Source organism: Schistocerca nitens, chromosome 9 (assembly GCF_023898315.1).
Source record: "Schistocerca nitens isolate TAMUIC-IGC-003100 chromosome 9, iqSchNite1.1, whole genome shotgun sequence".
Classification (NCBI taxonomy): domain Eukaryota; kingdom Metazoa; phylum Arthropoda; class Insecta; order Orthoptera; family Acrididae; genus Schistocerca; species Schistocerca nitens.
Genome location: NC_064622.1, coordinates 4,099,729 through 4,127,477, shown reverse-complemented (window position 1 = coordinate 4,127,477; position 27,749 = coordinate 4,099,729). Strand labels below are relative to the sequence as shown.

At 45.4% G+C, this 27,749-nt stretch overlaps 1 protein-coding gene across 1 annotated transcript in view; it reads right to left on the bottom strand.

Moving 5' to 3' along the window:
• LOC126203463 (glucose dehydrogenase [FAD, quinone]-like) overlaps positions 1-27,749 on the bottom strand; it is an 83,531-nt gene that overhangs the window by 7,415 nt on the left and 48,367 nt on the right. The window contains exons 6-7 of the mRNA XM_049937780.1: positions 12,998-13,308; positions 534-717 (exon numbers count right to left, since the gene is read on the bottom strand). Of these exons, the coding sequence (XP_049793737.1) occupies positions 534-717; positions 12,998-13,308 (495 nt within the window). The remainder of the gene's footprint in view (positions 1-533; positions 718-12,997; positions 13,309-27,749) is intronic.

Below are 27,749 nucleotides of genomic sequence, written 5' to 3'. Positions count from 1 at the left end.
AGATGAAATCAGAAAGCGCCGAGCGAAATTTTATACACACATCTACAGGATGGAAGACTCCAGAACAGCAAAGACATTATTCAATATTATAACAAGGAGTAAATGTGGCACAGAATGGCTGAAAGAAGTCCAGAGGGATCTACAGCAGATCAACATAAAAAATCTCGAAGATCGCACCGAGTGCCGGCATAAAATCACAAGTGTGAAGTTTGGGGAAAGGACATCGCGTGAGCCTGGTAAAAAATGGGCAGAGGAACGGAAGAAGGAGCATTCTGAGAGGATGAGGAGGTTTTGGGAAGCAAAGAAGAAAAACATCCGAAGATGAAATTATGAATTCTAGTTCAATCGCTCTCCTAAAGGGGAACAATCGTTATATATACAATGTTCCCTGTTACGTCACCTTCGTCGCAGCATGGTGTAACGTCACATAGGCTTTCGTGTACAGAGGTATATGGGAAAATGAAGTGCCTGCAGAAGAGGAGAGTGAGGCTACAGTGCCACGAGACGGCTTGTACCTCGCGCCGTGCACGTACCCGTCCTCGGCTGCGCGGGTGCATGAGCAGCGGCCAGATGGTCCAGGAGTCCCTGTTGTCGACGGAGCGGTACATGCGCTCGTAGAACTCGTCGCTGATGCCGAAGCCCTTCCGCAGGGCGCCGCCGCCGTCAGAGTTGAGCGACCCCGACGCGTACAGCAGCTCCACGTCCGGCCGGCCGTAGCTGCCGGCAAGAGCGGAGCCACGCTGCTGTCACCTGTCGCTACAGATAGTTCACAACGACTTTCATCTTGACCGATGGAAATTAATTTTTGTTTAGTTTCCGTAGTTTTGAAAATGGTCAAAAAAAGTGAAACTCCCAGAAGGAGGGGAGGAAACGAAATGAAAATTCACGCTTTGAAAGCGCACTTGATGTTAATTCAGTGATTACGAAATAAAAGTCAAATTTACGAACAGCTTGGCAGTATAAGCGCACTCGTGAGTACGTTGTCGCATCATCCCTGGCCTCGATGCGCTGACTGGGTCGGAGAGAGGGTATCGTAAAGCCGTTGTACCGTCTGCCGAGGCACGCTGTCTCACAAAAGTGTTGTAACTGGTTCTCGATATCCTGGAGATGGAACTGACGTCCGAGCTGCCGCACAACACATTTCATGGAGACACGTACTGTTTGTCGACAAACATTGTCCTGTTGTCCGCCTCCGTGGCGTAGCGGTAGCGTTACCGCCTACCACGCACGGGGCCCGGGTTCGATTCCCGGCAGGGACTGGGTGTTGTGTGCCCTCCTCCGTCATTTTCATCATCATCGACTCGCAAGTCGCCGGCGTGGCGTCACCTACAAAGGACTTCCGATACGGCGGCGGAACATCCCCGAATGGGGACTCCCGGCCAACAATGCCGTACGATCATTTTCATTTTTCCCTTGTCCTGCTGAACGATGGCCCGACGATACTGTGGCCTGAAGGGTAACACACAGGGACACGGGATGTCCGTGAGCTGCTGTCGTGCTATCAGAGCTCCCTCAGTCACGGCCAGGCGTGGCCCGAAGTCGCACCAGGTGCCTCCCCACAGCATTATGCCAGCAGTGACAGCGCCGCGCCTCTGCCCAGGTCACTGTACTACACGCTGACGACGGTCATCCGAGGTACCGGCAGAAGCGCGATTCGTCGCCGGACACAGAGTGACGCCATTCGTCAGCAGGCCGTGCAGGTCAGCACTCCGAACAAAGCCGTTTAGCTTGCGGTGTCAGCAGTAGCCTGCACGTGGGGCGGTAATTCCGTAGCCCGGCTGCTGCCAGTCCTCGAGCAGTGGTGCGGGGTGAGACGGAACGTTGCAGGGGGCCCGCTACTTCTTGGCGGATGTGGAGGCGTCGCGGTGTTCCCGCTGACCCTCCCTTGTGGCTGTGAGGCGTGGTCGACCAGACCTGTGGCGACGAGTGGGCCCGTCTTCACGTTCCAACGCAGCCCAACATCGGACCACTGTCACATCGAAAAGCCGTACAAATCTCCATATTGCAAGATTCGGCTACATGGAGGAGGTCCACAATCAGACAGACCCCTTTCAAACTGTCTCGGGTGCCGATAGCGCTGTCCAACAAGAGTACGCGGCATCTTCGTGTCCTTCACAGCAGTTCTCAACGTCTGACACTGTTCACGTCCCTTGTACGACCTATCTATCAGTCCCGCGAACCACATTTAATACGGAAAACATTCATGCCTTCTGCTGGCCGCTCCACCTGTCAGAGACAATTGCAACTCTAATCGTTTACGTATCCACCGATGCTGTGCACGTGTACAAAGTTACATGGGCGTTTTACCATGCTTTATGGGCGCTTCAATTTTTTTGTCAGGCAGCGTATATGTGAAAATATGATTACTCACAAGCTTTAAGTCTCTCTATGTAAAGGGCAATGCACTGACTGACTGACTGCCTCGTCGTCGCCAAGCCCGAGCCGCTAAGGATGGAGACTTTTAAATTTGGGGAGGCTGTTGATCTTACACCGTAGGCTTCATTTAAGAAGGGGTTGTTCGAATTTTCACTCATAAGGAGGTGAAATAGGTGCTAAAGAGCTATTTGACAATATCTCGGTGTTAACGGAATTTTGAAGGTAGAACTACAAAAATTATTTATTTTTTTAGTCAAATAATAAAAAATGGTTCAAATGGCTCTGAGCACTACGGGACTTAACATCTCAGGTCATCAGTCCCCTAGAACTTAGAACTACACTTAAACCTAACTAAGGTAAGGACATCACACACGTCCATGCCCGAGGCAGGATTCGAACCTGCGACCGTAGCAGTCGCGCGGTTCAGGACTGAAGCGCCTAGAACCGCTTGGCCACAGCGGCCGGCAGATATAATAAAACATGTTTGTTACAAGATAAATGTGAATAAGCCAGCACACAAACCTTCACATTAAAGCCAGTTTTCCTTAGCTCGGTGAGGGAGTGACACGTCTAAAGGGACCCAGATCACAATAGCCGGAATAGTTACTGGTGGTCTACAGGGCCACAGCAGATCAGCCCGAAAACTTAATTACAAGCCACCATCTTCCCGTGTTACCCAAAACCAGAAGATGTAGCAAGGGCGGTGCCTGTACAGACTCTGAACCACAGAGACACACGACACCGACCCTAAATCACCCAATCAAGGTGTGAATGTCACATAAAAACAGTACTCAACTTCTCACACTCCAACACACCTCCGGGAACACGTTGCACTTCCAATTGCTCGTCAGAGCCAACCGCTGCCAGTTGTTTCAACGGCCGATAAGAAGGCGCTGATCCCCTGCACCACGGCTTCTAAGCTTCTTAAGCGACGTACATGCGGGTGAGGCAGACTCAGCCCCTGACAGCCGAGAGGTCGGCCAAAGCAGGCGGCGAGCAGTTGACGACCCCCACCAGCAGGGCCCCGCCCGCGCCACCACCTCTCTCGGTCACCGCCCACTACGTACTCCTCGATCGTCACTCGACCGTACACCCGCTCCACCTCCCGCCAGAGGGCGGTAGCGATCCAAACAGCGCGCCAAACCGAAAGCGCCTCCGCAAACACCAGACGCGAAGCGAAAGCACTCCGCCTGGCGCGCTTTTCGAAGAGCCGGACACAACTACGGCTCAATGTTTCAGCATTTTCAGAAATTCAAGCACTAACGGATTATTATAGATCGGCAGTTTGTTCGGAAAAAAAATCATTATCAGAGGACGACTAAAGCATCTTAAAACTACGTCTATGAAAACTGGTATTTTACTTATCTGTTGCAAATAAAAAAAAACTTGTTCCAGTGTTTTTGGAAATTCAACCCCTAAGGGGGTGAAGTACGGGATAAAAATATTTAAGAAAACATTTCCTTATATTAAAACATCAGAGGTAACTAACTGCATGAGAAGTTATTGGTAAGAAATAAACATGCTAGCGGATGAAACTTTCTAAGGAAACATCTCAACAAGAAATCAAAACGCAGGATTAACAATAGCTTACAAGATGTTGCAATTTGTGAACACCTTAAAAACACCATTAAAGAAAAATAAAAAGGTCTACGCGAGCGAAGTAGTGGGCCCTGATCTAGTTCTATGAAATAGATCGTGTCCAATCAAAATGTGTGCCTGGCTGGAACTCAGAACCGGATTTTTCCAATTACCACGTGCAGTCGCACTATCATTAGCCTATCAGTGCAAACCTCTACTCGTGACTCAATTTTTTCTTTGTCTTTTTCCACTTACGATTTCCCAACACAGTTAATAAGCACAACAAATTAATCATCCGCAGCTGAAGTTACACGGATACCGTGTAACTCCGTCTCTGCTCCCGATAATGGCCTTACTTCGGCGATGAAGTAAGTCCATACGTTTCTTCAGGTACTGCTCATCCAGCGGGAGCCGCTGATTAATCGTGGGATACCACATAGCTCCCAAATGCTGAACACCACGTTTAACTCGTTGTTTCTAACAGTACCATACCTTTTATGTTGAATTAAGAGACAGTGATTCAGCGGGCCAGTCGAGATGCGATGGGATTCCTCAATGTTTTTCAAACCGGGAACGTTTTCGTCCAGCCCAGTCTTCACAAGAGACTCGTCATGAATTTGTAAAAGAAAAGGAAACAGTCCCCACGAATGCTGAAGCTGACATTCTGTTTCATGATCTCGGTAACATGAATGAGTACGCCCAAATCGTGGTACGAAAACACTCCTATAATGTGACAGAACAACCTGTTGGTCCATTCGACGTCTTACATCATTTGGACAGAGGCAAAATCACGGCTCTTCTGAACACGCTACATGCTTCCAGTCACCTCCTATGCTTTTTCTCTGTCTGGCCCGTTGAAGACGTACAGCTTTGTAGATACAGTGACTGATTACCTTTGACGAAGTACCTGACTCCAAATGCCCTTTGAATGCAATTCGCTTCGCGGTGTCGCTCGGAAAGAGTTTGAGATGGACCAGCACTGAGACCAGTAGTTCCTGTCTGATTTGAAACCGATCAAGTTGCAACACTTGTCTTTGGTTCGTGCCGATGAGTATCTTCTACCACCATTTCTCCTTCGCCGTGTTACGTGGATACGAGCGGTACACCAGTCCTTATGAACGCGTCATAAAGACCAACAGCAACAACCCCAATCCTGCATGAAGGTTTTTATTCTTGGTAAGACTTGAATGTGACACCAGAGAACGATTCTTTAATTTGCGTACCCCACTGAAGCTGATGTGTGTGCACCACACAGTGGCAATCTCAGGAAACTGCCCTTTGACGGGGTGTTTTCGCGCGTTCGGCAGGAGACACGCCAACCGTCGAACGGATGTCATGTCCAAAAATTCGTATGCATTTTCGGCCACTGCGTACTGCCATCTCTACAGTGTTAGCGAGAAGTGCCTTCTGTCGCCGTTTACTGGGTACTGGTGGGGATTACTCACAGAGTCTCGTCAATTGTACAGGTATCTGAGAGCAATGGACGTCAGTCAATTCTTAACAATTCAAAACCCGGGGTAAGAGTTCTTTGATACAGCTTGTTGCTCCTTTTATTTATGTTTAACGTTTTAAAAGAACTATTGTTATTTTTTTAAAGAAGCAAATAATCATGTATCTCCGTAACATCCACTGCGCGCCGTATCAGTATTGGCTCTTCGGAAACATCGTAGTGTTTCAGCCACAGTCATGCCACTTGTGTGGAACGACTACTTGAATAAGGCTTGTCGTATATGTGAAACCGGTGTCTCCAGAGAACAGCAAACAGCAAAACAAATATCTACGTCTACATCCATACGTTATAAACCACTGTGGGGGTCCTTCTGCTCGCAAAAGGAGTGACGGTAAAACGACTGTCTGTGTGCTTCCGTAAGATCCCTGATTCATCTCGTTTTCGCTATTCTTACGCGTAATGTCCGTCGGGAGCTGCAGAATCGTTCTGCAAGCAGCCGCAAATTTCGGTTCTCTTAATGCTGCCAATAACGTTCCGCGTAAAGAAAGACTATCTCCATCCAGGGATTCCCATCTCCGTAATACTTGCGTGGTGATCGAACCAGCCGGTAACGATTCTAGCAGCTCGCCTCTGAATTGCTTCAATGTTTCCATTAATCCGGCCTCTTCTGGACCCGAACATTCGAACAGTACTCAAGAATGTGTAGTGCAAGTGTTCGCTAAGCGGTCTCCTTTATACTTGTAGATGAGGCACACTTTCCTAATATTCTCTGTCAACCAAAGTCTACCATTCGCTTTCCCTCCAACCGACTGCACCTGCGCGCTCCATTTTACGTCCCATCTCATTCCTTCCACTCATATCCCCTCTTCCCCCAGAGCATTCCGCACCACACACAATGGCACACGCGCCTACAAAACAAACCATTGGACATCGAAATACATACAGACAACACAACGCAAACAAAAGACGACCGAAAAAGACAGCGACAGTCGACAATACTACAAACAGTTTCAAAGTTCACACAAACTTCCAACACACGTTTTCGGTGAAATATGCTCCTACAATTCCATGGCGACACAGGTGAGAACAAGAGCCCCTCCCTCCCCCCCCCCTCCCCAAAAAAAGAAGGTAAGCAGAACCGAACAACAGTTTAACCTAACCTCACTAAAAAAAATGTAATAGTGTAGTGTAGCTGAAAACACGTTTATTATATACATAAAACATGTATTACAGACCAATAAGTGAGGGTGGTTTGCAAGTAAAAAAAGCGAAATGCGTTTGGCATAAAAACAAACAGCCTCTTATTTAGTTGCATAGGCAGATCCCGTCTCTAAGAGAATATAAATAACAGTATAGAAACAATTAAGGAACGACGGAAAGCATAAAAGAAGGTGCTAAAAGAAATATGCGTCAAACCACTGCAGTCACGTGAATGAAGGAATGTTGGTCGTTCATATTTACTGAGAACTGCCTAAAAGCTAGGTTGAATTTTTACAGAGGTGATAAGCAGTGAAAAACCGACATGGGCCGTGTTGATGCGACCTTCCCAGGTACAACAGTCACAAGTGCAGATTTTGATGTACTGGCTACTTGCAATTAAAGAGCAGCTACCCACATAGGTCCAGTGTGGAATGTAATTACCTTACGGCAGCGAAACTTGGTAGATAGTCTAATGGACCAATACTGAACCGATTTACACTGGAAAAAAAAATAATTCAAATTGTGGCCACCAGGCGCAAATCTGGTGCTGTGAATGCAAGGAAGAGTATAGAAATTTTTTCATATGTAATGGATTAAGAACGAGGCGTGAGCATAAGAGGTCAAACAAGTGAGGAAGGGGCAATGTTGATTTTATTATGAACCGCCGCTTACACAATTTGTTCAACATGAGCAACGGACACGTTGACGAGACGCTGTACAGCGCCAGATTTGCACCTAGTGGCCAGAACTGCAAAATTGGAAATAATGTTTTTGCAGCGTCAATCGATTCTGCATCAGTGCATTAGCATATCTGCCAAGTTTCGCTGCCGTACAATAATTACAGTCCACATCCTACCCCCGTGAGCAGCTGCACTTTAATTACAACGACCTGGTATAGTGCGTTTAATAAAGATCTTACCTTTGAAGATTTTTCGGGCCGTATGATTTTACTGTTGTTGTTGAAGACAATTCTCCGCTTAAAGTTGTATCACGAATACCTTGTCATTTTATTGTGTCTTCACAAAATTTGTTAGGATTCAGGTAGTCGCCTTTGAGAACAGTTGTTAGTTGTTAATATGAAAAGAGACTACAAACGTTGTTAAATAAGAATAGAACATACAATCTTAAACATAGTTGAAATTGCTCCGAGCAATGAGTTCTTCGAAACTTAAGAGTACAGCGAGGTCCGATCCAAACGCGAATTTGGAATCTATAGATTTGGTAGCAAATGCTTGAGAGCACGAGAAAAAAATTAATGTGAAAATGTCGATGTTAGCTATGAACATGTCATGATATAATAGTGATTCTCTTAGGACGAGGTCAGTAACGAAACCGATGGATTTTAATGTCTCGTCCGTCACGAAACGTAGCAGTCGGTACAGAGATTCACAGTCGTGGCCACGGGACTTTGTGATCTCAGTGAGGGAAACACGCCATCACTGCGCTTAAGTGATGCAGAGAAGCGACAGCCATTCTGAATCAGAATGTCCGGGTTGAGACTCTGGCCGCATGTCTGTTTTTGGAAGCGTAAACATTTTCACGCTACATGTTCGAGAGGTTGTCTCGTTTGCTCTATACAGGCGCTGACTAAAGGTAACGGTTGTGTGATTCCTGCCAGCGGGGATGTTTCTCTTACAACTACCGGAGACATTTATGGTACTCGCCTTACGGCCAGGCGGAAGAGTCTGCTGGCGGAGCTACGTTACTGCCTGGCGGCTGGGGAGTGCGGCGGAGTTCCCCGGGACGGGGTGGAAGTAAGACGGGCGCTCCTGCCCCCCCAGTAGCGGTGCTCCTTAACGGCCTTTGGACCGGACCCTGTTTTTGTGTCTGTCCAGTTTCCCTCGGCGACTGATGCGTTTCCCGTGGTAAACAAGCGTACGCAAGCAGCACGAAGACTGGCGCTGAAGCTCACCGCTGTCCTAGCGTTGTCTACAGCTTCCGTTACGAAACAAGCTTCACGACATTCTTCAGATATAACACAGACATCATCGGTATCGATTCTCAAGAAGCCTCCTAGCTGCGTGAGGCAGACGGTTCCACTGCGATTTCCGCGCTTTGGTGTCCCATTCGCGAATGATTCACGGGAAAGACAACCGACAAGCCTCCGTTTGAGCTATAATTTCTCTGATTTTTGCGTCGTGATCATTCCGCGAGATGTGTGTGCAAGGAAGTAAGGATGGGAAAACTGATACCCGTATGTCAACTCGGAATAAACGGTGTTTTCATTTGTCTGGTCTCGATTACAACAGTCTTCTTAAAAAATTTTTACGGTTAATCATCGTAAATTTACAATCTGATTGTTCGGAAAAATGTGGCGATGGTATTGCGACGTGGACTTTGTTCCAAAGTAATAGCATTTCTTAGCTTTAAAGATTTGCGGTTTAAAAAATGTGTTTGGCAACGTATCAGTTGCATACATAATAATGAGAACTTCCTAGCCTTTTTCATTAGGACTTTGTATCCTTTAAGTTATGCAGACTATAATGTTCAGCACAAAATGGATATTGCTGGTAAGGACTATGGGACCAAACAGCTGAGGTCATCGGTGCCTAGGCTTACACACTACTTAAACTAACTTACGCTAAGGACCACACACACACACACACACACACACACACATATGCCCGAGGGAGGACTCGAAGCTCCGACGAGGGGAGCCGCAATAACCGTGAATGACGCCTCAGACCGCACGGCTACCCCGCGTGGCTGTCCGACAGAATACCCAAGGAGAAGTTAAGCTTCTGCCACCATGTTGTGTGCTCTGTTAACTCGCGAGAATTCAGCTGGATAAATTCGTCAGCAGTCCGATAATTCCGCATGTAAATCTCTGTCATTTTAAACGCGCGAACTGGAGAAGACCCTAAAAGCACAGTAACTGTTACTTGTCGAGATATCGACGGTTTTCGACGTTACCGGTCAGTATTCTCTCGAGTTATTAGCAGATTATGGTTAATTGTTTGCTTGTTCAATATTATAAATGCGGTGTCTTACTGTAATATCGAGCTTGTTACTTAACACTGATAGGGCCGGTTAAGAGCGAAAGATATGGCAACTTACGGATCATTTTTACAACAGTCTTTCGCATTAGTCTTTTCTACCACTAATTCTTTTTTACACGCAGTGATTACACTTGAGTCACACACACACACACACACACACACACACACACACACACACACACACACACACACACACACACACACATTTTTAAAAATTCTATTGAGTTAAAGCATTTGTCAACCAAATACAATGATTTCGGATTTTGCATGAAGTTAATTTTGTTGTGAGTTAATTTTTTTAATTATAATGCAATTCAAATTGCAATAAATGGTAATTATTGCAAGCAGTTTTAATGACCTTGTCGCTAGACAATTGTCATTTTGACAAAAAATGTACTTCACGTCTTCACAGAGCTGCGTCAACTGTTCTCGCCTCCCGACGTCACGCAGAGTAAATCTGTGGAGCAGTGGACACAACGTCGTCAAGGCGTGAATGAATATTTCTCTCATGGCGACTGGTCGAAATTGCTTTTGATGTTTATTATTCCCCTTACAGATTTGAACGTATAATACAATGTACCGCAGGCAAACGAGCCTGCTGTCCGCCGCAACGCAGTTCGGCAACGTGCACTTAGTTGCCGTGGACTGTTTGCTCGCTCTCTGCTATCGCGCATGCGCAGTTCCCATCCCGTCTTTTAGAATTCTTTACATTGACGAAATGCTTAACCATTGAAGCCTGCGTAACTGTAACACGTTTTCATGATTTTGGGCATACATCATTCTCATGGAGCACTTTAAAACATCGTTGTTAAAACCAACCATTTGTGTTACAGGTTGCTTGAGATTTCGATGCTTTTCAGGCGACAGGAAACCAGCTGTTCTACAGTTCCTACAGCTCTGACAGTTTCGTGCGTCGGCGTATGCTACCTCTCATAGAGAAGCACAGTGGTGCCATTTATCGACAGCACAATGCTCATATACACCTGGCATGCATTTCGATGAATGGTTGCGGCGGCGCGGTTCTTTCCGTCCCTTTACGACGAAACTTCGCCTACCTGTGAACATTGTCTCAGCAGATCATCAGTAGGAAAGCCGAGTGAAACCTACTGTACTTCGAGGTGAACCAGGCTGCAATTAAAGTCACTAATCTACGTTTCGGGAGAAAGTTTTCACACGAAATGAAAGGTTGGAAATTTTGTACTTAATTAATATGTTCTGAAACTTAGGTGAACAAGTATCACTGCCAAGCCCGTGCTAGTCTTAAAACGGTTACTCACGATCCCTTTCACTCACGTTAGCAAGTTTACGGTGCTGCATTTCCCGAAAACGTAATAGCTACAAAAATACTGATTGTTTTTGTTTGAGAATGCTCAACAAACATTAAGTCTGTCGGTACCTAATACAGTCACAGCTTTTAGCCACCGACCTGCTCAATACGCCACGCGTAATTTATGTCTTTTCTCGTCACAAAATTCACTTAAAAATTCCAAATTTCTACACACCCGTCACTTTACAACACTTCTGATATATGAAACACTGGGAGATCCGGCAACTTATCATTTCCATCGGAACTACTACACACGTCCGAACTGTTTCATGGCTAGGCCCCGACTCCTCTCTAGAATACTCCAAGTCTTCTCTACCTGCAGAAAAAGGCGCGCGAAGAATATTGCTCTACCACTGGTCAGTTTACTCAACAGCCAATAGCAAAACAACATTCTCCCGCGTCAGTCCGCGCTTTTTATCAATAACCAACGGGAAAATAGTGAACCTAACGACTGCACTTTTTACCGACGTAATTATCTAATATGCTGAAGTTTTGCTTATGCATAAAGTTATTTGCTATTGTTATTTATACCTGAATTAACTTTCTCTTTACCATAAACTTACTTTACAAATGTATTCTACAAAAATCCCCTTTGTTCATATCCATACTTCTTCGAAATGTTCCCACACTAAATCCCACTACATAACTCGTTAAACAATTATCTTCATATTAACATTAATCCACACTCACCCATCATTCATACTGCTAAAACACATTTATAACATTTTACATACACAAAAAGACACAACACTTTATCCAGGATAACAGTTTTGGCCTGAGGTATGGGATACAAGAGCGTTGAGCAATCTTTCACAGTCGAATCAGTGCATGCAACCAGGACAGGGGAGACGGAATGGCATACTGATCAGTGGGCTCATACCGCCAATGTGTTCGTAAATTTTACTCGATTTTGTAGTCACTGTAACATTATGTACCATCACAACCGATGTAGTTCAATTTCGTTTCCACCTCCCCTTCTGGGTACTTCACTGACTGTCATACTCAGCTGCAGCCCACCTGGTTAGCTGTGCGGTCTAACACGTGGCTTTCTGGGCAGGAAGAAGTCCCTAGTCCCCGAGACGAGCCGGCCGGTGTGGCCGAGCGGTTCTACGCGCTTCCGTCCACAACCGCGCTGCTGCTGCTGCTGCTGCTGCAGGTTCGAATCCTGTCTCGGGCGTGGATGTGTATGATGTCCTTAGGTTAGTTAGGTTTAACTAGTTCTAAGACTAGGGGACTGATAACCTCAGATGTTGAGTCCCATACTGCTCAGAGCCAGAGTCCCCGGCACAAATCCGCCCGGCAGACTTGTGTCGAGGTCCGGTGTGCCGGCTAGTCTGTGGATGGCTTTTAGGCGGGTTTCCATGTGCCTCGGTGAATGCGGGCTGGTTCCCCTTATTCCGCTTGAGCTACACTCTGTAGGCAGTTGCTGCGCATACAAGTTCTCCACGTACGTCTATACCATCTTTACTCTGCCACGCAAACACAGGGGGTTACACTTGACTGGTGTGAGACATTCCCTGGAGAGAGAGAGAGAGAGAGAGGGGGGGGGGGGTCCACCGGGGGCCGAACCGCTCAATAACCTGGGTTTGATGTGGGGTGGCGGGGGATGAAGTGGACTGCGGTAGTCGTCTTGGGGTTGTGGACCATTGCGGCTGCGGCGAGGACAGAGCCTCTCCCGCGTTTCTAGGCCCCCAGTTAACATACAATACACACTCAGCTGAGAATGGCATGCTGTTTTGTTTGGTAGAAAGTCTTCGTTTAGTCTCGTGCTGGAATATTAAACAGACAGATAATTAGATTACTAGGCGATGGCGTCGAATTGTATTGAAAGGTTTTTGGAAGTCAAGACACACAACCCAGCGCGGGCCTGAATTTGGCTGTCTACTACGTTCTTGAACTGACGAACGTGCAGACAAGCTGGGTTTAAGAAGTTGGGTGCTCGTGTAAAGTGTGCCGATATCTACTTAGGAGTAGTTCAATCTCCAGAGAAGTAGGCTGGCTGGGACGTGGCCAGGCGGCGTGCTAAGATAAGAGACGCGTGCAGACTGGGGACGGCGCTGTACTCACGGGTCGTCGTCGAGCGGCGTGTGGACGTAGCCGACGGCCTCGACGCCGCCGGGCACCGTGAGCGGGCCGGTGCCGTTGAGGAGGTACTGCAGGATGAGGGCCGGCTGCTGCATGCGGCTCTCCACGAAGGCGACGCTGTCGTTGACGAGGAACGTGAGCCCCAGGTAGGTGACGTGCTCCTGCAGGTTCTCGCCCACGCCGGGCGCGTCCACCACCACGGGGATGCCGAGCGAGCGCAGGTGGTCCGCGGGCCCGATCCCGGACAGCATCAGCAGCTGCGGCGTGTTGAGCGCGCCCGCCGACAGGATCACCTGCGGGCGCGGGCGTCCCAGAAGTGCGCTACTGATGCTCAGCCGTCGTGCTAACAAAGGAGCCACGAGGCGTGCATATCCACGGGCATACAGAAAGCTGAGCAAATCCTCTCCGAATGTGGAGGTGACTCGGTACAGTCGAGGGCAGTGCTATATTACACGTCCCGATCAATGCATTTGGGCTAGGCGGTGGCATCGCTGCTACATTTACAATCTATTTTAGAACACAGAATGAGATGTTATGTCACGATCGCATATATAGATCTGACCTCAAATCGAAAGAATTGCGAAAAGTGTCGAGGGAATAGATCTACAGGGTGTTGCAAAAAGGTACGGCCAAACTTTCAGGAAACGTTCCTCACACACAAAGAAAGAAAATACGTTACGTGGACATGTGTCCGGAAACGCTTACTTTCCATGTTAGAGCTAATTTTATTACTTCTCTTCAAATCACATTAATCATGGAATGGAAACACACAGCAACAGAACGTACCAGCGTGACTTCAAACACTTTGTTACAGGAAATGTTCAAAATGTCCTCCGTTAGCGAGGATACATGCATCCACCCTCCGTCGCATGGAATCCCTGATGCGCTGATGCAGCCCTGGAGAATGGCGTATTGTATCACAGCCGTCCACAATACGAGCACAAAGAGTATCTACATTTGGTACCGGGGTTGCGCAGACAAGAGCTTTCAAATGCCCCCATAAATAAAAGTCAAGAGGGTTGAGGTCAGGAGAGCGTGGAGGCCATGGAATTGGTCCGCCTCTACGAATCCATCGCTCACCGAATCTGTCGTTGAGAAGCGTACGAACACTTCGACTGAAATGTGCAGGAGCTCCATCGTGCATGAACCACATGTTGTGTCGTACTTGTAAAGGCACATGTTGTAGCAGCACGGGTAGACTATCCCGTATGAAATCATGGCGGTGAATCGAGGAAGTACTGTACATACTGACGAAACTAAAATGAGCTCTAACATGGAAATTAAGCATTTCCGGACACGTCCACATAACATCTTTTCTTTATTTGTGTGTGAGGAATGTTCCCTGAAATTTGGCCGTACCTTTCTGTTACACCCTGTATATTGACCGAATATAGAGCCGAATTTCGTCAAAGACTTTATCTTTTGGTTCGCGCCAAACAATTTGTATATGGGACCAGGTATGCTGTAACAGGGGGAGTCCGGGAAAACGTAGACATTTAAACGAAGCGAATAAGGGGGCAGTCAATTTCTTCCTATTGAGGCTGGATTATACTGTATGTCTATTGAAGCACTAGTCATTCTGGATGCATCAGTCACGTGACATAGCCTGCGTTCTACTCATATACAGCTAAGTGTTCCGTATGTGTTTTAAGGCACTGTCTGCCGCCCGGACTGACCGAGAGGTTCTGGGCGCTACAGTCTGGAACCGCGCGACCGCTACGGCCGAAGGTTCGAATCCTGCCTCGGGCATGGATGTGTGTGAGGTCCTTAGGTTAGTTAGGTATAAGTAGTTCTAAGTTCTAGGGGACTGATGGCCTTAGAAGTTAACTCCTATAGTGCTCAGAGCCATTTCAACCATTTTTAAGGCAGTGTCTACTTGCGATCGTTAACGGTAAACCTGTCGGTCATCAGAGGACTTCCATCTCATGTGTGAAGAAACTTGACACACTCCTCTAAAGGAGCTTTGATTTATGCGATCGCCCCTGTCGCAACTTGGGTGTAAAATAGAGACTTCGGGGTCATAACTAACTTAGCGGTAAGAGCTTGTGATGCGCTGCAATCCCTGTGTACACATTTGCCCGACTGATGCGCTGTTTAAAGACTTATTGACGGAATGACTTGTAATTTTCACATGTCGGACGCTGCTGCTATGCATTTGTGTGTTTCCTTGTAGAATGTATCCCCCGCTACTATCATTTTATGTAGGCCTTACGCAGGCATCGTATAGTTTCTGAACCGTGGGCGGATGTGAACAGTGGACACTATACGTTTCCGCAAAGCTATCTTGCGCTCCTATCATGCAAAGAAAATGTCTGACGATTCCATAAGATGGTTCAGCGTAGAGAAACTGTGAAGAAGGATGTATGTCTGATTGGCCGGAAAGGTATTCGTTGTAACATTATAGCCCGTTTTTAAGTGTGTGTGTTTATGTTCTCTCTCTTAGGAATACCTTCCAGTTACAGATCCTAGACTCTAGAACAAGAATTTACAGTTGATAGCTTCGTTGCTTTAGGTAAAAATGTGTCCAACTGAATTTGTCACGAACTCCGTCGCGTATAAGAATAAGTCTTTTCTTGTTCTTCTTAACTGTACGGTATTACATTATGCCACTTTGAGATCTGTTACTATACATCAATAAGGAGTGCTAAGCTCCTCGGCATGGTCACATCTCGAGAAATCTCGTGCACTTGGATGGGTTGGGACTTAGACAGCTATATTCATTCACGAGATATTGAGTGTAGCGCTCTTCTTCTGATTGCTTGGAGATTAATTCTCTAACGGTGCTGCAGGGTGGGTTGGTCAATGACTGCGTGAGGTTGGTCTTTTACCCTAAGATGGGCGGAATACTCTGTGACTCCCATACTCTGAGAGGTAGATCATAAATTATACACTATGCTCGAGGTGATCTAAATATGTAGAGAGCTGTCTCGTGTAGTTTGATCATTTGTGTGTTCGAGAATTAAGAGTTAATAGACGTACTGCTCACTCATCTATCGATGTTCGCAATGATACTCGCACCGTGGAGAGGGCATGGCTGAGCTATGATACTGAAATAGCGGAAACATGCTGTCACAGCATTGGCCGGTGCTGAACTTGGTGTAAAATTCTTCGCACTATCTTGTCTGTTGCTTAATACTACAGTACATCGACGGTGTCTTTTCCACCACATCCGCGCATTGGTTATGACATAATGATTGAGTGACATAGCTTGTTTGGTTGTTTGAGTTGGGGAAGAAGTTTTGTGGATGGGTGACAACTTCTGAGGGTTGCTAGCAGCTAAACAGCGATAGCGTACATGAGTACAAAATTATGAATAACTCGAAATCTACTCCCTCAGGGTGACATGAATTTAAATATAGAGGTCATGAATCACTTTCGGACGGTAATTTGGAAACCTTCCACAACGCGACCAAACTCTTCTAGTTTCCTTATGTTGTAAGTGTGTTTTATTTAAAAATCATTCAGTGTTATGTTATCCGTCGTAAGAATGTGATATACATCATGTGATGTCTAGCTTTCTGTGAGAGGTCGTGGACCAGAGCGTCTTAATGTCAGTTTGGAATATGACACAGACCTCGACGTCGTGGCGGAAAACGGAACATTTGGCAATGTACAAAAGAGTGTTGGAAAACAGTGCTCGAAACAGGAGCAAAGGGAGCGTCTCATACGATAATTCGCTTAGAGTATAGGTGATGAAAGTTTAAAGTAGTCTTTGCCATGTTCGTATATTTAATATGATCGTCTTCACATAGGCAGCTGTGGTTTGATGTGTCGGACTTGGTGAACCGTTAGGAATGCCGGGGTGGCTGCGCCCTACGCTATTCTGGGGAAGTATTGTGAAATGTCTTTCTTCGTGCTGGAGGCCCACCGTAGCTGTACGTCATTGCGCCCACGTCGACGCCTAGGTGACTTGTAAATAGGATGAGCTTTCATAGTTGGGGTGGGTATAGAATAACGAAGATAGCACGTTGGGGATCTGTAGTACTTGTATCTAGTTTAGGTGTGCACCACATTGCGTGCATTTCCACTGAATGCTCAAAACATGGCCCTGTTGCAGTAACTGGGCTCCATCTATTTCTAGAGGGGTTGCAGAAGGTATAGGATATGTGTTTCTCCGACTTAAATTGGAACTAGCACTTGTGGACTTGTGGAAAGCTGTAGAAATGGGTGCGACTGGAGGGTGTGTAGGGCTTGATTAAAAGGAGGTTGTAATTTTACTGTAGCAGATTGATTCGAGGAAGGTGACTCGTTTAGAGACACGAGAGTGCGTGAAATATGATTGACTTGTGGGTGTGAGCATATGCAAGTATGTGTTTGAATGGATGTAATTTCTAACATCTAGCGTAAGGCTAGAGATCTCAGAAGTTAGTGTATATTTTTCTTCTTAGGACCTCAATCAGCACATCATCCACTACTACTGTCTGTCATCGCCTATAACTCAGCGTATATATCGCGGAACACCTGATATGGTCTCGAGACAGAATGCGTTGCAATAACTAATAAAATATGTAGTTGCGTGCGGTGTGATGGAGTTGCAAATAGCGATTGCATACCACGTTCCTTAGCTCAATGACTTTCAAAGTTCATCGAGTTTATCGCGAGGTTGCATCGTAGGCTCTTAATACAGACATTTCTACAATCACTGTGACTGTTTTTCCAGAAAACACCAACTAACTCAGAGGTAATGTCGTACCTCGATTCGTAAAGCGCTTATAGGTTTTAACATGGATACTTGGATGCACCTGTAGAACCATGACTGATTGTGAGAGTAACATAGAGTAGTTGTTGGGATGGGGATTTTTTCTTTATCATCTGCTAGATTACGTCTAGGACAAAATGGTAGACTCGAAAGAAGAACTTAAGAGACATGCACACAGATGGTTGCTCTCGATCAGTATTATTTGGTATGGTATGCATACAGTTATTGACGAGGTAATGTCATACTTAGTATTAGTGCTGGGTGTGTGATATGTTGGCATTTGAGCATCAGGTGTTTGTGTAAAGGAAATGTCTATGTGCTGTTGTAGGGAGGGTATGGATTTGACTTGGCGTACTGTAATAGCGAAGGGAAGAGTATGTCTAGTTGTAAGGAGGGTACAGCTATTTCCAGAGCCACTGCCAACAAGAGGGTGCATTTCCGATACTTCGCTCATTCTCGAATACCGTTCAAAAATGGTTCAAATGGCTCTGAGCACTATGGGACTTAACAACTGAAGTCATCAGTCCCATAGAACTTAGAACTACTTAAACCTAACTAACCTAAGGACATCACACACATCCATGCCCGAGGCAAGATTCGAACCTGCGACCGTAGCAGTCGCGCGGTTCCGGACTGAGGCGCCTAGAACCGCTCGGCCACCGTGGGCGGCAATACCGTTCAGTTGAAACGTCTATCGTGAGATTTAATTTTAAGTATAATGATAAAGATATATGCGACTGGTTTTCCGAAATGAATCCGGGTATGAAAAGTCCGTGGTGGTATTGATTCACGTTCCCGTGTTAATGGTAGCAGTCTTCCTAAAGCAGAGGCCTCTTGGAGTGTAGGAATGTATGATAGTTAACTTTACCATCTTCTAGACGACCGAATGGCGAATTTAGTATGTGCTGGGCGGCTTTCGTGACAGTGTAACTTTGAGAAGATGGTGCGCTTGTGGTGGGGCGTTATTCCCTCCAATGTAAATTGTTCGGTCGATTGCTTCTGCACATTTGGTGCCTTTATTTAGTTGAGGGGACATCGATTGTGGTGTGCTGGACAAACGTTTGCCTGTTGTCTAGACGTGGGAAAGACCCTAGTTGGTTTGTAAACAATATTGATCATTTTGAATCTGTTACGTCACTGACTTCGGTATTCGAAAGTGCAAATATCATTTTACTGTATTTATTTCTAGTTATTCAATGGTTTACAGCACGTTGCACCTCGCTAAAGTTTGGGGTTTGTGGAGAAATAATTTCCAGTCTACATCTTGTGCATTGTGTCGTGTTAGCGGTCTGGAGGCTACTGCTGTGTGCTTCAGATCGAGAAGTACGGCGAAAATTGTATAATATTATGGAGCAGATATGGTTGTTCTTATAATAGACGAGTCTGGAGATGTCTGTAGAAATGCGAGCAAGAAAGCGGAAAGAGTAACGCGTTTGTGCAGGGGTAAACGAGCCTCTCTTGCACATCAGTTCTGAGAGAGTGACTTCGGTTCGCTGGTGTAAAGGGGATGATTTGGTATGGTATGGTAGGGGATATGGACTGCATGTTTACTAGATCGAGACAGTACTTGGAGATATATTCCCTGGTTTGAGATCGGTTTGATGCTCCAATATTCTTGCGAGTGTAGTATGTATTTGATGACCTTTGCATACCACCACACCCCGCCAAGGAGACAAGGACGGACGGACGAACGGTCGAACAGCGATAAAAAAGTACTGCCAACTTACGGAAACCGCACTTGAAAAATTCAGATGTGATGCGCACCTCCGAACACTCCAGCACATGGCGAACATCAGTAATAATTCAGCAGAAAAGAGGGTGCGATTCTGTACTAGAAATGCATTATTGTTAATAGTAGCACTGTGTTCAGAATGGCCTGTTTCCTTCACTGAAAATAGCTACTCATTCATACAGGAGAGCGTAAGTCATAACTATGATTCCTCCCGTATAGAAGACTTCCTTGCCAGACTGTCGCGGCTGTATCATTGTTTCAACAGTGTATATCAGTGTTCCTTTCAGACAGTACCTATAACGGTGGAACTTTGAGATAGAACGCTTAACAGTTACCTCCCTCCTCCTATTTACTCCATTCACTTTTTACCTCCTCTGCGAATTTAAATGAACTTCCGTCACGCTCCCGAATGGCGCAGTGCGCTGTAATTTCCGGCGTCCACTTCGCCTCGTTGACACAACAAGAAAATCAATGACCTCACGGGGTAATCTCAGGCTTTGATCCGCTGTCAGCATCAGAGTGCGTATATTAACTCGCTGTCTTCAAAGACTTGGAGCTAAAGTGCTTCAGCAGACCGAAAATGTCCGAAAAAGGAAAACAATTTGTTCTTAGTCTCTTATTAATAAAGGAAATAAATTCCTGGTAGTAGACAGTGCTCATTATGAACTTTCACAAATAATGGCTTTGCTATATATGATGTTTTTTACTAAGTAAACATAACCAAACAACAAAATTAAAACGTGAACTGCCAGACTTAAAATTCTGAAAATGAATTTCCTCGTCAGTACACATGAAATACCATGCCGAATCCAATTCGCCTCGAACTGTCGTGGGAGAGTGTACCGTATTGTGTTGAACGTATGCTGTTGCGGATGAATGGAAGGGGAGAGTGTGAAATCCTAGACGGTTAAAAGTGCCACGCGAATATGGTATGTACATTGTTTACACTTTAAAACGGACGCCAAGTCATATTTATATGTGCATGACCAGAAAAACGGAAAGATATGTTTTTCTCTCTAGCACCGACTTTCGGCTGTCACTTCTAACTGTACAAAGAATGAAGCCAACCTGGCGGCTGACACTGTGCTTAGTTGCAGCATTTCCTGTATATTCACACCGAACTTCATTTCGCAAGTTCTGAGTTTGATGGATGATTCTGGACTGATAATGTATACTTCGAGGTTCGCCGATGACATTGTAATTCTGTCAGACAGCAAAGGACTTGGAAGAGCAGTTGAATGGAATGGATAGCGTCTTGAAAGGAGGATATAAGATGAACATCAACAAAAGCAAAACGAGGATAATGGAATGTAGTCGAATTAAGTCGGGTGATGCTGAGGGAATTATATTAGGAAATGAGACACTTAAAGTAGTAAAGGAGTTTTGCTATTTGGGGAGCAAAATAACTGATGATGGTCGAAGTAGAGAGAATATAAAATGTAGAGTGGCAATGGCAAGGAAAGCGTTTCTCAAGAAGAGAAATTTGTTAACATCGAGTATAGATTTAAGTGTCAGGAAGTCGTTTCTGAAAGTATTTGTATGGAGTGTAGCCACGTATGGAAGTGAAACATGGACGAAAACCAGTTTGGACAAGAAGAGAATAGAAGCTTTCGAAATGTGGTGCTACAGAAGAATGCTGAAGATTAGATGGGTAGATCACATAACTAATCAGGAAGTATTGAATAGGATTGGGGAGAAGAAAAGTTCGTTGCACAACTTGACCAGAAGAAGGGATCGGTTGGTAGGACATGTTTTAAGGCATCAAGGGATCACAAATTTAGCATTGGATGGCAGCGTGGAGGGTAAAAATCGTAGAGGGAGACCAAAAGATGAATACACTAGCAGATTCAGAAGGATGTAGGTTGCAGTAGGTACTGGGAGATGAAGAAGCTTGCACAGGATAGAGTAGCATGGAGAGCTGCATCAAACCAGTCTGAGGACTGAAGACCACAACAACAACAATGTATACTTCACGTTTTCACTTCAGTTTTCTTCTTAATAACCGAGTCCAATGACAGCAGTTGGTGCAGTGTCGTAAGACATAACGTAATAGACAGGAAAAGTTGAAAAAATGCAGTTTTGCAAAATGATTTGCCGAAAAGTGAGAAATGAAATATGCTAGAGCAACATTCAACGACCCTTTAAACGATATTCGAAATCATGTACAGCAAACGAGGCGTTGATTCATCACTTAAATATCAGTGCTTACCTTACAATTCTAAAGAGTTCGAGAGGATATTTCTCTGGTGCAGTACGTAGACTGTACAGATTGCTGACCTGTGCCCTACACACACTTTCATCATCTATCCCCGAAGTTTCGGCAAATCTTAAGTCTCAAAAATTTTTTCAGTACAAAATCCTTAAAGTATCAGGAAAGAAAATGCGCATTCTCAGTAGACATCTCACTTACTGCAGATGGTTTCGAGCACCTTTCAAAGGCGCATCAAATGTTTCTCTGATATCTTTCATTTCATACTTGTAGACAAATCATTTCACAAAACATTTGCCGCGCGGGATTAGCCGATCGGTCTAAGGCGCTGCAGTCATTGACTGTGCGGCTTGTCCCTGTGGAGGTTCGAGTCCTCCCTCGGGCATGGACGTGTGTGTTTGTCCTTAGGATAATTTAGGATAAGTAGTGTGTAAGCGTAGGGACTCATGACCTTAGCAGTTAGGTCCCATAAGATTTCACACACATTTGACATTTTCACAAAACATTCAACTTTTTTCAATTTTTAATTTAGTTTGAAGTTTTGGTCATAAAGCTGTTTTTGAAATCCACTAAATTTAGTACTTGATTGGAGGGAAGCGATTTTAAAAATGAAATGTCGCACCAATGCACCTTTTTGTACGCAAAACACCTACACCTGAAAGATGTACTTCTTCCCACGTCATTTGCTTCCTAGCGTCTTCCCTCGAAATATACTGACTTCATTACGTGGTCCGAAGGAAGCCATTGCGACAGATAAAATATTACACCAATGGAACTTCTTTTTACGCGGGAAGCAGCTAGGCCTTGAACAGATGAACTTCTCGACACTTCATTTGCATATGTAGCAGCAGTTGTTCGTGAAATACACCTACAGAAAAAAATTGCAGCACCAAAAAATAGTTAATATAGAGTAATGAAATTTCGGGAATACTTTTGTCCAGGTAGTATATTTAAGCGGTTAACATTGCAGTTCACAGGCAGTTCTTCTCATTTTTAAGCGCGAGGTAAGTCACTGCCGATGTGAAATGCTGGTATATTAATGACTGGTGTAGCCGCTAGAATATTCAATGCAAGCATGCATGCATTGTATTGTACGGCCGCCGGATGTCAGTTTGTGGGTTGGCCTTCCACGCCTGTTGCACTTGGTCGGTCAATACAGGGACGGTTAATGCTGTTTGTGGATGATGCTAGAGTTGTTGACAGGTGTTGTCCCGTATGTGCTCGATTCGAGGCAGAGCTGGTGGTCGAGCAGGCCAAGGCAACACGCCGACACTCTGAAGAGCATGTTGGGTTACAACAGCGATATGCGGACGACCGTTATCCTGTTGGAAAAAAAAACCCTGAAATTTTGTTAATGAATGGCAGCACAAACAGGTCGAACCATGAGACTGACGAACAAATTAGCAGTCACGGTGCGTGGGGTAGTCTCGGGAGTGGTTCTGCTGTCATACGAAACTGCTCACCAGCCCATAGCTCCAGGTGTAAGTCCAGTGTGTCTGGCACCAGACAGGTTGGTTGCAGGTCCTCAACTGGCCTTCATCTGACCAACACACGGCCGTCACTGGCACCGAGGCAGAACCAGCTTTCATCAGAAAACACAACAGATCTCCTCCCTGCGCTCCAATGAACTCTGTACGTGACTCCACACTAGAGGGCGTCTGGCACTGAGCTGTCCTTGAAATAACTGATTTGTAACAAGTCTTTGAGCCATTGTGGTGTCAACTGTCGCTGCAGATGCAGTACGACGCGTCAGATCCATAGGCGGAAGCAGACAGCCTTCCGTCTCTGTGGTGCCACATGGGCGTCCGGAGCCCGGTCTTCTATTCTCCCTACTGTACACTCTCGCGACCACCGCTGCCAGCACTCGCCTACAGCTGCTACATTCTTGCCAAGTCTTTGTGCAACACCAGAGAACGAACAGCCGCTTCTCGTAGTCCTGTTGCACGACTCGTTCAAACTAGTGAGGTGTTGATAATGGCGTCTTCGCAGCCTTAAAGGCATTCCTGACTAACATCAACTCAGCATGTCCAATCTCATAGGTAACCAACGCTCGCGGCCGTTCCAGGGTATATTTAAAGCAAACCTGACTTTCATCCTCACAGTGGCACTGCTAGTGCCACTCTCTTAAGCGTCTGGCGCAAAGTTGAGTGGACACAGTCTTTCAGATGTAGAAACACGCTTACCAACTTCCGTTTACGACGCACAAGTTCTTCTTGGTTATGCGTTTTTTTTCCGTCAGTGTATTTCAAATTTTCCTGAAATCGCTAATCTAGTTTTTCTTAATTACCTTGATTCATGTAAAGCAGACACGATGCTGCTCAATTTGATACTATTTTGTCCATTTTCCACTCATCCTTTGGCTATGAAAATTCGGTCAAAAACCCATTGTGTAACTCATAGGGAGTCATAATTTCGTTGCACTCAAACATCTGACCAGAAACCAGTAAGCGATGACGACGTAAAGTCCCATCTCTAAAACAAACAAGTTACGGTTGTCGACAAAAATTTTTTTTATTTGATTTAATCTACAGATAACGCGTTTTGCGAAAATAAAACAGAATGGTCGTAAAGTTGTAAGGTAGCAGATTTTGCACCTTACATGATGCTAAATCAGTACTAATACACCAAATAATAATTGATAATAGGGCCACCGGTAGGAGAGAATGGACACAGAAAAGGAAGTTGTGTGTGTCATGTCAGACTAACGGGACGGGCCCAGAGGCTGGAACACGGCCGGAACCACTGAGGAAGGTGTTTATGTCGTGTCAAACTAACGGGATGGCCGCGGCCGGACCCCTTTGTCGGCTGGCACTGCAGACCACCAAAGACGCTCGGAGAGGCTGGGCCATCACAACAAGAAGCGAGAAGGAGCTATATGCGAAAGAGAGAAAGACGATTTCGCGCCACAGTGGAAAATTTGCGGAAGACTGTGACGGGATTGGCGCAGAGCGCGTAGAGATACGCGTTAAAAGTTTGGCGGCAACAGTAACCGCGGGAGAATTGTGTGTCGTGGTTGGGTACAAACGCGCACGGATACGTGGAAGTCTGTGTCGTGATTGGCTACCAACGCGGACGGATCAGTGCGGCGAAGAACGGCCAGGTTTGCAAAAACTCTGAAGGAGGACTCTGGGGTCGGTTGTGGAGAAGAACAGTCGCGGTGTCTGGCTGCCCTGCCTGGAGAGCGTGGAGAGAAGTAGGTTGGACAAGTTACCGGCATTGAGTCCAGTGGTTACTCTCCAAGTCTGAATAGTTTAGAGCATTATCTGTTCCTCTGAGGAGAGAAACAGATTTGTACTAGCTTGTGGTGGTCATATGCAATCTGAAGTGTACCTTTGCTGCCGCGCACTTGAGTCGACCAACTACTCTTGGCATATGTGCAAGTAGCTTGAGTATTGACTAGTCCTGGACTCCGCAATTGAACACTTACGTACAGGAGTTTACGGGCGCAAACCACGTCCACGTTGGAGATTAAAGCCAAGCTCGCTCACGGGAAAGACGGCATCACGATGTTGGCTGGGCCGACCGTCGTCATTACGGAGAATTACGGTGATATTAGTAATAATCAGCCAAAGTAGGGCACTGTAATTCTAAATGAGTTCGTATTCCGCTAGCTCTTTGACTGGCGCTCTCTGAGTCTGTGTCCGTTCAGGCAGAACTGCAATAGTCACTTGCTGGTTCAGTGTTGCCTTAAGTAGTTAGGAAAAGAGAATGCATTGTGCCAATGATGGGCTAGTTAGGTTAGCGAGTGTATTGTATTGTCATGTTAGGCTAGAAATATTGCTCATCCTGTTTTCTGAATAAATCCTAATTTGGTATCATATGCTAATCACCGCATTATTGACTTCGTAGCTAGCAATCACCATATTTTTGTTTAATAATTAGAGTGTAATGGTAATTTCGATGCAAATGATTCTGGGGGCATAACCGCACGTTTAAACAGAGCCAACTTAAGTCAGATAGCAACTCATGGTCGACTAAGACTACCAATAGATATTTTTTCAACATATTGATAATTATACAATAAACCCCCGTACGTTGCAAAGTAATCAACAGTCCACCGTTGCTCCTTAGCAGTAAGCACTAGTGCGTTACATGTTGTAGGTAATACTACGGTATATTGATAATTTTCACTTGTGGACCGTCTGACAGCAACTGAATAAAACACAATTTTAGTGCCATACGCGTTTCGCCTTTATTTTCTGCAAGGCATCATCAGTGGCAGGTTGCGTAGACAGTTTCTTACATATTACGCTCCTGTTGCATTTTTGGTGTTGTTCTTCTTCCTACGAGCGCCAGTGCATAGTGCTGTGGAATGCGGAAAAAACAGCAAATTGGCGCTCATAGGAAGAAGAACAACACCAAAAATGCAACAGGAGCGTAATATGTAAGAAACTGTCTACGCAACCTGCCACTGATGATGCCTTGCAGAAAATAAAGGCGAAACGCGTATGGCACTAAAATTGTGTTTTATTCAGTTGCTGTCAGACGGTCCATAAGTGAAAATTATCAATATACCGTAGTATTACGCGCAACTGAGGATGACAGGACCACAAAAGTTGAAGATGTTGTAGGTAAGACTGACCGTTTACCACTGAAGCTGTATCTAAGATATTGTTTCCTTTGGTTTCAGGTAAGCCACATTGGATGATCACCGTACAACACACTGAGCTACTGTCAAATGATGGCAAAGCGGGGGTAATCCAGCTGCAGCGGCTGACTGTAAGCTGTTGCCGGTCTGTGAATCCACTGAAACAGATTACCTCAAACTAGCCACGTGCAGGTACTGTGCCAACCGACGTAATCGATGGCAACGCGTCGATCGCTGGTGAATTCGGAACGACGTTGAATCTCCGCGTGAGAGAGGTAATGCAACAAAAAAAGAAGGTAAAGGGACCTGGTTAATGCTAGTGGAACTACTGAGAAAAGAAGACTTTGTTTCACGGCTTTCGACCAGGCGGACTTTGCACATCTGAAAGAACACATTTGCTGCTTTATGCAAAGTTTGACGGTATTGTCCTGTGTGCTCTGCTGGAATGTTACGTGTGATGATACGGTACTGTCAAATTTAGATGCTTAGAACAAAAGAGAAGCCATGAAAATGGAGCCACACAGGATTTCCATGTCGAAAGAATCCGCAATATTTACATTTTACCCAGAATTCTTATGAAATTGAAGAGTTTTTTTTTCTGTTTCGTATGATCTCTTGAACGTGGGGCGACCGGTGACAAAGAACGATATTGTCTGTCCTTCAACACTTGTGCAGGCTGAAGACGTGAATAAGCATTACGACAACACAAGGCCGCATGCTAAACACAAAACGTGTCAGGTGGCCAAATGTCGTGGACTGGTGGCACAACCACACACGATCTGGACCCAGCGCCGCTGGATTTCTTTCTGTCTGGTAGACGGGGGCTCACCTTTGTTGTGCGTTGGACAGCGAGTGACAAAGAATGGCAAGCTGTAGCGCAAAAAAATCTCTCGGCTGGAACATTAACGACTAAATTATCTATTTGCAAAAATTTACTTTTCTTTTGCTCGGCGTTAATGTTTGGTCGTGTGCCGAGCTTTACAATTTCGATCGAACTTTGGTTTTCCATTGGTTGTTGCTTTTTATTACGATATAAACTTTGCTTGTGTGAGCTACCTCATTGTCGCTTAAGGAATTGTGAGCAGTGCGTTGCAGAGAAAATCACGTTAATTAGGACGTGCATGATGTCCTGGCGTGCACCCAACGAGACGAAATATCTGAATAGTAATCCCACTCCCATCAAATCAAATTAGCAAAGAACATTTCAGCTCAACAAGATACTGGCCTGTGCTTGTCAGGTGGTAAAAGAATATGAATTTCATCTTAAACTAGCGTTCGGGGAATAATGATAGTGAATGCCTTCGCCCCGACGTTAGAAAGACAACGGTTAGAACTATTTGGTAAAAAAAAGCTTAATTAATTTCGCTTGGGTTTCACAACGAAAGCCGTATATTACGCATCGTCAAAATTTTAATTGATTAATTTGAATGCAGGACCTCTACTTGAAATGTAGTACAGGAATTAAGAGTACGTAACGAATACTTATAAACAACCGTGAGAGCGCTC